Source organism: Ammodytes marinus, assembly GCF_949987685.1.
Source record: "Ammodytes marinus genome assembly, chromosome: 6".
Classification (NCBI taxonomy): Eukaryota; Metazoa; Chordata; class Actinopteri; order Uranoscopiformes; family Ammodytidae; genus Ammodytes; species Ammodytes marinus.
Genome location: NC_137235.1, coordinates 979,588 through 989,587, shown reverse-complemented (window position 1 = coordinate 989,587; position 10,000 = coordinate 979,588). Strand labels below are relative to the sequence as shown.

Here is a 10,000-nt window from a genome sequence, read left to right as displayed (position 1 = left end):
AATCCGAAAATCAGTGGGTTATGCCGTTTTTTTAATGGGAGATTTCACCGTATGTGAGTTCACGTCTGGTCGTGAGCGCGCTGCAGCAGTGTCACTTCTCCATGAAGTGTCAGCTTCACATATAAGAGTCCGGTGTGGGACCATTTTTTCAAACTATTGATAAAAAACAATGCAGTGCAAAATATGCAGCATAAGTTAAGCGCTCGTCTAAGACTATGACGTTAAATCACCTTAGAAACACACAATGCCTTCGTCCGATCACAGCAGCGTTTCACCGTGTGATCTCGCCAGCGAGTGAGCCGCCGCGCAGATGAACTGTGGTTTGTGGCTAAAATAATAACCGGGGATATTCTCCCCGTTAGCGATTTCAATGGGAAAGACTTCCGCGATCTGATTGAATGTCTCGAGCCTGAAAACACAGTGCCAAACTGCGCGACTATAGGAACTGTACAGTGAGAGGAGTCCCTCCGTTCGTTTCTGTCTACAACCGACACAATCACCGGAGACGCATTCACAGCGTTTAAATAACGCCTCTCATTTGTATTACCATTGGGGCTTGGATGCAAATATTGTAACATTACGGCGGCAGATAAAGGAAAAGCGCAGTTATCATTTTCTGCGCCTCAACCTCTGCTGTGGGAAGAAAGAAAGGGGGCAGAGTAAGTCGATTGATTTGTCGACTCGCAGGCGGACGGTAGGCAGCTCTGCCAACGGTGCCTGTCAAAACGCCCACGCATCGGTTGTCCACTGGCCTTTCATTAAAAAATATATTTTATATTAGGTTTATTATATTGAGTCTTAAATAAACACTGCTTTCATTACGACTCAGAACGCGCATTTCAATGAACCATGATGTAGTCTGCAAAAAGATACTGAACTGTGATTGGCCAGTCACTGGCCCGGGCGGGACAGTGACTGGCCAATCAACTTGCCCTGCATATGATTTTACTGGCCCCGGGCCATCGGGCTATACGTTATGTCGAACCCTGCATAACTGAACAACACATCATATAACGCTCACTATCAGCCCCCTCGTATGATAGTAGTATGAAGAAAACATGTTAAAGGTCACTGGAGATTAGTTCAGAAATGTATCTTCATTTGCAAGTTTAAAAAAAATATATATATAATACATTAATAGGCTACACATGTTATACTGCCTTGCATTTTATTTTTTATTATTAATTGTTTTTTTGTTTTATTTTATTGTGAAAATGTGCAAGCTTGTTTTTTTTTGCACAATATGTTTATTGTGTGTGTGTGTGTGTGTGTGTGTGTGTGTGTGTGTGTGTGTGTGTGTGTGTGTGTGTGTGTGTGTGTGTGTGTGTGTGTGTGTGTTTGATGAAACAAAAAAGTATAATAAAATATATATTCAAAATTGTAGGCTAAATATCAGGTCAACTTTCTTTCATTCTAACCCTCTTATACACACACGGGCATTTTATGGAGATTGTTTTAGCCTGGGGGGTCCAGGTAAATGCCTACTTTTAATTGGTTAAATTAATAGAGTTAATTCCGCCTCTGGCCAAGCATCTGTCTCTCTCTTTCTCACACACACACACACACACACACACACACACACACACACACACACACACACACACACACACACACACACACACACACACACACACACACATTGAAACCACAGTGTTATTATTGTCCTTATTAACTCACCGTCTGTTCATGGGTCTCACCCGGACAGCCACCCTGACTGACGCCATCTCTCATGCCCGCTGAGGTGCGTCCAACCCCGCCTGTGATTGTTAGCTTGAGTCGGTGGTGGTGGTGGTGGTGGTGGTGGTAGCTGCTGTGCTTCCTTATAAACGAGCTAACTTGCTGATAAAATGCTAACCCAGACAGTGCAGTGGGTAGGCCTTTATAAGGGGCAAAAGTCGCCAAAGATAAACCAACCAGAACTGTGCAAATTAACACACAGAGAGACAGATAGCGAAGAGAATAATGGGGACAGATGTTATTGGTATCTGACGCCGACACAGCGACGCCTCTTTGGACCCAACCGGCTCCCGTCCATGGTCACTGCTGGGGTGTTAGCATATTAGCTTGTTGTGAGCTAGCGGCTAGCATCAGTCCAGTCAGATGACAACAACATTACAGCTGTTGTACGGAAGCTACGAAAGGACAAAAAGGGATGGACTGAGTGAGACTGTTTTTTTTATTTTAGTTTTTTTTTCCTATGAAAGCTTTTTTCTTAAATAGATTAACAAAATACAAAAACTCAATACAAGTGTGTTATTCTGAATTGAAAGAAAAGTCACCAAACAAATAAAAAACAACAAACAGGGAATAATTCAAAAATCACAAGTTGAAAGCAAAAAGGCTTTAGAAAAAAACAACATTTAGGAGCAGCATTCAGTGGAATATTCATCAGAACAAAAACTGCCTGCATATATCCACACACATTTGTTTTGCAATTATACTAGACTTTACTTTTTTCGGTACAATTTGAAATCCTTCATCATAAACCATGCAAAGGAAGGACCCTGTGTGTGTGTGTGTGTGTGTGTGTGTGTGTGTGTGTGTGTGTGTGTGTGTGTGTGTGTGTGGGTGCGTGCGTGTGTGCGTGCGTGCGTGCGTGCGTGTGTGTGTGTGTAGGCCTAAAACATTTCCACTCACTGCAATGGATGATATATTAATCCATTATTACTAGAATGATCATATTCACCCTCTAATGCATAATGTTGCCATAAGGAAACAATTTCTAATTTGTCTTTATCTCAATTTTAATAAAAGACTGTCAAATCTCATCCATGTTTCTCTTTTTAGTTGTAAGAAGAATCGGCCTTCACTTTAATTTAGAACAAATAGTTGATGACATTAAATAGCAAGGAAATCCGCGTCAGAAATATATTAACTAACCATCCATCCATCCATCCATCCTGCAGTTCCCTTTATTTCCATGTGGTGGCGGTAGAGGGCGCGGCTCCTTCAAGTAGCAGCTTGTATTTCCGGGTTCAGAAATAGCGTATCCTGTTGTACATGAGCGGTGTTTCTATAAAGTAGGTAAGCACAAAATATTCACTAATATCTTGTTTTAACCTCATCCGTCCAAACTTTAACCACATCGGTGAGAAAGAGGATAAATAAACACACACATATCGCTGTTCATATAACAGATAATGTTGTTTAATCGAATAGAAATCAGAAAGAAAGAGATTGAGAGCTAACTGATGCTAGGCTAACGTTATGAATGAACGTAGCCAACGTGAAGCAAACGCATGCTAATGTTAGCTGCTACCTGCTACTACTGTTGTTTTTCACACACACACGCACACACAGGACTACAGTGTAAGTCTGTCGCAAAAATTACAAATTTACATTGAACACATGCAACACAATCAGATATTACCACACAACCTGTTGTTAAATCACGGTGTAAACAAAGGGGCCTACATGCCCGTTTACAGAGCCTAGGCAATGTAATAACCATAGAAATATGTATTAATATTTTTTTTACTAATTTTTTTTTTTCAGCTTGTTTTTGCAATGTTGTGAAAGATATGGTGATCAGTTGGATCCCAGTATTCTTAAAGACCTACTTCACCGGTGGAAATATGAAGGTGTATTGAACTCTGAGATCCTATGTAGTATAAATGTGCAAACATTTTAGAAATCGGTCCATCCTAGCCTGAGAAAAGGCAGAAAGAGTGTTTTATGGTCTGACTGTCTAACCCTACATTATTTTCCTTCTTGTGACATCACAGTAAGGGTTAGGATTAACAGGACAGCTGGGCCAAGGGAAGACTGAGGGAAGAAAAACCTCATTCATCATATTATAATAGTGATTTTATGATGATAGAACGCCGGCTCTGTATGGATGAAGTATTCCTTTAATCGTCTTGAGTTTTAAAAGTGAATCCCTCTCGTTGTTTTCTTCAGACTCCAACATGGATATCCGACCGAACCACACCATCTACATCAACAATATCAACGACAGAGTCAAGAAGGACGGTGAGTTACATTATGAGAAACAAGTCAATGATAAAAGTCAGTGATTCTGGAGAACACTTGTTGTCAAAATCAGTGAATATCTCCTCATGATCCACTACCTGTCTGTACTGTGTGTTTGTGGATAGGCTCTGTAAACTGGTATGTAAACCAAGGGGTCTCACCATAGTTAGTAAAAGGCCCGTTTTGACAAAAAGTTATTTTGACAACAAGCATTCTCCAGATCGGTACGGAGCTTAAATATTCAGGGCAGGGGTGGTATTCACTGTCACGTGAACTCATAATGAGGGGCATGTATCACTGTCTCCCAGAGGTGAAGTGGTCCCTGTACGCTCTCTTCTCTCAGTTCGGTCAGGTGGTTGAGATCATAGCGATGAAGACCATGAAGATGAGAGGTCCCTCTCTCTCTCTCTCTCTCCCTCTCTCTCCCTCTCCCTCTCTTTTAAACCCCTCTCCCTCTCTGTCTCCTAGAGGTGAAGCGGTCTCTGTACGCTCTCTTCTCTCAGTTCGGTGTTTCATCTCTCTGTCTCTCCCTCTCTCTCTATGTGTCTCTTTCTTTCTCTGTCTCACTCACTCACTCACTCACACACACACACACACACACTCTTTTAACCCCCTCTCTCCCTCTCTGTCTCCCAGAGGTGAAGCGGTCCCTGTACGCTCTCTTCTCTCAGTTCGGTGTTTCATCTCTCTCTCTCTCTCTCCCTCTCTTTTAACCCTCTCTCTCTCCCTCTCTGTCTCCCTCTCTCTCTCTCTCTCTCTCTCTCTCTCTCTCTCTCTCTCTCTCTCTCTCTCTCTCTCTCTCTCTCTCTCTCTCTCTCTCTCTCCCTCTCTTTTAACCCCCTCTCCCTCTCTGTCTCCCAGAGGTGAAGCGCTCCCTGTACGCTCTCTTCTCTCAGTTCGGTCAGGTGGTTGAGATCATAGCGATGAAGACCATGAAGATGAGAGGTCAGGCCTTCGTCGTGTTCAAAGAACTCGCGGCTTCTACCAACGCTCTGAGACAACTGCAGGGGTTCCCCTTCTACAACAAGCCCATGGTGAGTCTGTCTGTCTGTCTGTCTGTCTGTCTGTCTGTCTGTCTGTCCCCTTCTATAACAAGCCCATGGTGAGTCTTTTTTTCTTTTTTTTTCTTTTTTCTTGTTAAAATGTTTTAATTCTTTTATTTAAATGTTGTATTTTTATCCATGTTTTAAATTTGTTCCTTTTTTGTATTTGTATTCTTTATTTGATTTTAACCCTGTGAAGCACCTTGAGTGGCCCTGTGCCTGAAATGTGCTTTATAAATAAAATTGCCTTGCCTTGCCTAACCATCTATGTATTGCGTTCCAGAGGATACAGTACGCTAAGACGGACTCTGAGGTCATTGCGAAGGTGAAAGGAACGTACGGAGACAAAGACAAGAAGAAAGAGAAGAAGAAGAAAGCTCTGGAGCTCACCACCAGCCTCGCCAAGAAACCTGCCGTGGTGGTGAGGACATTTCATTTCATTTTATTTTATTTTATTTTATTTTATTTTATTTTATTTTATTTTATTTTATTTTATTTTATTTTATTTTATTTTATTTTATTTTATTTTATTTTATTTTATTTTATTTTATTTTATTTTATTTTATTTTATTTTATTTTATTTTATTTTATTTTATTTTATTTTATTTTATTTTATTTTATTTTATTTTATTTTATTTTATTTTATTTTATTTTATTTTATTTTATTTATTTTATTTTATTTTATTTTATTTTATTTTATTTTATTTTATTTTATTTTATTTTATTTTATTTTATTTTATTTTATTTTTATCCTTCAAGCTTTATTTAATCTCGATAGATCATTGGTGGTGAGGAGGACGTTCTATTATTATTTATTTGTTAATTTTCATTTAAAGGAATACTTCACCCATACGGATCCGGCGTTCTATCATTATAAAATCACTATTATAATATAATGAATGAGGTTTTTCTTCCCTCAGTCTTCCCTTGGCCCAGCTGTCCTGTTAATCCTAACCCTACATTTTACCATTTAATCTCGATAACTTTACAACGATGTCGAGTGCACAGTACAAATGATTTACACTATAAACAAGTAAAACAGAAACTGCACTGGATTGTGGGTCAGAACCTTCATAAAGCTAAAAATCACCACCAGATGTAGTAGGACATCTGGGTGTTTTTCAGCATGCTGCATCTGACATCATGTATTGGGACAAACTAAATCTTGTTTATGTTGTTAACTGATTGTGTGTGTGTGTGTGTGTGTGTGTGTGTGTGTGTGTGTGTGTGTGTGTGTGTGTGTGTGTGTGTGTGTGTGTGTGTGTGTGTGTGTGTGTGTGTGTGTGTGTGTGTGTGTGTGTGTGTGTGTGTGTTAGCAGGGATCAGCAGCACCCGTTTCGTCTTCTAATGTCGCGGTAAGACCCTTTAATTCATCAATACACATATTCACGTTTTTTAAAACAGGTTTAAAGGTGTGATATGTGATTCTGAAGAATGTTTTTTTTTTTTTTAGAAAAATGTTCCAGAATTGCTTTCCCCGCCTTTAGTAGGGTTTGTAGCCAGCGTTAATGTGTAGCTGGACCCCCCACTGATATCAGATCGTGTGTGTGTGTGTGTGTGTGTCTGTGTGTGTGTGTGTGTCTGTCTTTCCTCCAGGTTGCTGATAATCCTCCAAACAACATCCTGTTCCTGAACAACCTTCCAGAAGAAACCAACGAGATGATGCTCTCCATGCTCTTCAACCAGTAAGTTCAGTGTGTGTGTGTGTGTGTGTGTGTGTGTGTGTGTGTGTGTGTGTGTGTGTGTGTGTGTGTGTGTGTGTGTGTGTGTGTGTGTGTGTGTGTGTGTGTGTGTGTGTGTGTCCATTAGGTGTGCGTGCGTCTATTTGGTGTGCTTGTTTGTGAAATGTGTATATGTATCTTCCTTGTTTGTGTATGTGTTTGTGTCAAGTGTATGCATCTGTTGTGTGTGTTGGGTGTTAATACACAGCCTAGGCTCTGTAACCTGCCATGTTGCTAGCTATAGTGGGACCTCTTTGTTTACATGCCAGTTTACAAAGTCTAGGCTGTGTATTAACACCTGATTTTCCCTTCAGTGCGCACACAGTACAGGCAGGTAGCGGATCATGAGGAGATGATTTTGACAGAAAGCCTACAAGACTACACATTTTTAAATTCATGTGTTGCCTGTTGCTTATGTCATTTTCCTATTTTCTGCTCCTCCAGATTTCAGATTTTTGTATATCGTCTCAGTCTCTATGTGTGTCTGTGTATATCTTCCCTGTGTGTGTTTGTGTGTGTGTGTGTGTATATAATGTGTGTATATCTTCTGTGTGTGTGTGTTACATTATCTAATCTCCCTTCCTCCGTTTCCAGATTTCCCGGGTTCAAAGAGGTGCGTCTGGTCCCTGGTAAACACGACATCTCGTTCGTGGAGTTTGAGGGCGACAGTCAGGCGGGCGTCGCTAAGGACGCGTTACAGGGCTTCAGAATCACCGCCACATGTGCCATGAAAGTCACATACGCCAAGAAATAGTCCCCCCCCTTTTCGAAAACAGCCCTACTAACGTCCTACTCATATGAATTTTGACGTCAATTTGAGTATGTTGTGGTTGTGTGTATGCGAGTTTGTGTAGGCGAGAAATGCCCGGATGAGTACTTACTTCCGGGAAGATTTTGTGTATGGATCGACAGGTTACTTTTCCTACTCAACCGCCCCACAATGCATTGCGTCTTTTCAAACGACACAGAAGTTTTTTTTTTTTTTTTATTCTTTATTGCTTCTGTGTACTTCAGTGTAAACGGTCCGATGAACCTCGCATACACAATGGATGGTTAAGTAGACAGTATGTAGTATATACATGTTGAGTATGTGGGAGGGAGGACGTTAGTAGGGCTTTTACAACACAACCATTGACTCTGAAAAGGGGTCGTTTTCATTTCTGTAAAGAGTTTTTTTTGTTTTTTTTTAAACTTTTTGTTTTAGTTCATTCTGGAGGAAACTGTTTGTCCTACGTCTGATTTTGTAAAATAAAAGTCTTTTACATTTTGGTTGTTGTCTTGGAGATGAGTTTTTTTTTACGTCAAATAAGACTTTGAAATAAAACTGAGTGTTTTTGAGAGAGAGCTGGAAATATTCTGTATTTCTCCTATTGTCAAACGATATAAATCTCCACGAGGAACTTTTAAATATTTCTGAAACAGTCTAATTTTTCCTCTGATGATCATAAATTACATGTAACAGCAAACCAGACCATCAGTGCAAAGAATGCTTTTTTTATATAGTTTTTCTTAATGCCTTTGCTCTGGTCTGAATCCCCGCCAACTCAGACCAAACGGTTTACAGCAGACAGACTGGAAAAGCCTGTGTTTATGAACGCTACTAAATCACAGTTTACTTTGCTTCACCGTGGTCATATCACCATTATTAATCTGACACAGTCACATAAATCCACATTGTACACATTCTTTACTAGTTTTTGTGCCACTGAAAATTTCAAATGCTATACTAGATAGTTGAAAATATAATAAAATAAAAATATTAACGTATATGTTAAAGGAATACTTCACCCATACTGAACCGGCGTTCTATCGTTATAAAATCTCTATTATAATATAATGAATGAGACATCAAATCCAATCATTTTTAATTTGAGTAAGTGCATTCAACCATGAAGGTACAAACTCAGAACAACAGGAATCACGTAAGTACTATGGCTTCAAATAACACACACACACACGCACACGGACACACAGTAACACACACACACACGGACACACAGTAACACACACACACACACGTGCTACATGGAGATGTAACACAAGCACATTTGATTTGATTTTTTCAGCCAAAGTGCAGTCTAAAGAGATGTGTATTAAGGCTTACCCCTGCTTTACAGATCCACTACAGTCATATATCTCCCCTGTTTGTTCATTTATCTGTTTGAATGAATTAATTCTCCTGCAGACAGACAGAGAGACAGACAGAGAGAGATAGACAGACAGACAGACAGACAGAGAGGGATAGACAGACAGACAGACAGAGAGACAGACAGACAGACAGACAGACAGAGAGGGACAGACAGACAGAGGGATCTCATCAGTTCACTGTTTACGAGATATTGATCCACTGGCCCAGACGTCGAATCAACACTTTGGCATTTAGTATTTACTGTTAATTACAAGACAGTTGACAGCACAGCGGTTATATACAGCCCCGAAAAAAATTAGTCTAGTCTGGATTTTTCTTAAATCTTCATCTCTACATTACTTATTGAAAATGCTCTTTAATGACAATATTTTTTATTGTGAATTTGGTAGGAATGTTGTCAGTAGTTTATATTATAAAATCAAAATGTTCATTCTCCTCAAACATATGCCTCTAAAGAGTAAAACAAGAGACACTGAACATTTGGAGTGGTCTCTGACAGTTATATTGTACATTTATTATACCCTACACTTTATTTTATTTTGTGTGTGCAAACAATAGAAATAAAATAATAATGTATCTACATGAGTACATTCACATACATTACACATGCATAGGCCTTCACTCATACACACACACACCCACCCACACTCACACACACACTCACCCACACACACACACACACACACACACACACACACACACACACACACACACACACACACTCATCAAGCCACTCAATGATCAAGTGTCTGTAATGCAGGTGACCTTCAACCTGCTTGTGATTGGATCTACTGGTGCCTGGTCTCACTACACCTCTTCAGACCCACACAATACCTTTCATAGCGTGCTTAAAGGAATACTTCAGCCATACGTAACCGGCCTTCTATCATTATAAAATCACTATTATAATATAATGAATGAGGTTTTTCTTCCCTCAGTCTTCCCTCAGTCTTCCCTTGGCCCAGCTGTCCTGTTAATCCTAACCCTACATTTTTACTGAAGTGATGTCATATCAGTAAAACGTAGGGTTAGACAGTGAGACCATAAAACACTCTTTCTGCCTTTTCTCAGGCTAGGATGAACCGATTTCTAACATTTTTGCACATTTATACTAC

General features: G+C 39.8%; 2 protein-coding genes across 4 annotated transcripts in view; one reads left to right on the top strand and one right to left on the bottom strand.

The window, feature by feature from the left end:
- Window positions 1-2,007, bottom strand: part of kif16ba (kinesin family member 16Ba) — a gene marked incomplete at its 3' end in the record, with an annotated part of 34,666 nt that extends 32,659 nt beyond the window's left edge. Inside the window, exon 1 of the mRNA XM_080029849.1 lies at window positions 1,678-2,007. Within this exon, the coding sequence (XP_079885975.1) occupies window positions 1,678-1,724 (47 nt within the window). The 5' untranslated portion in view covers window positions 1,725-2,007. The remainder of the gene's footprint in view (window positions 1-1,677) is intronic.
- Window positions 2,008-2,978: 971 nt separating this feature from the next.
- snrpb2 (small nuclear ribonucleoprotein polypeptide B2) lies at window positions 2,979-7,999 on the top strand. Of its 3 annotated transcripts, none has more exons than XM_080029030.1 (7): window positions 2,979-3,020; window positions 3,901-3,972; window positions 4,834-5,006; window positions 5,299-5,436; window positions 6,335-6,370; window positions 6,612-6,700; window positions 7,331-7,999. In XM_080029030.1, the coding sequence occupies exons 2-7, from the start codon at window positions 3,909-3,911 to the stop codon at window positions 7,488-7,490; spliced, it is 660 nt and encodes a 219-aa protein (XP_079885156.1). In that variant the 5' UTR covers window positions 2,979-3,020; window positions 3,901-3,908; the 3' UTR covers window positions 7,491-7,999. The 3 variants fall into 3 exon arrangements, with proteins under 3 accessions (XP_079885156.1, XP_079885154.1, XP_079885155.1); XM_080029028.1 differs by having other exon boundaries at window positions 6,332-6,370; XM_080029029.1 differs by having other exon boundaries at window positions 2,996-3,024; window positions 6,332-6,370.
- The last annotated feature ends 2,001 nt before the right edge of the window (window positions 8,000-10,000 follow it).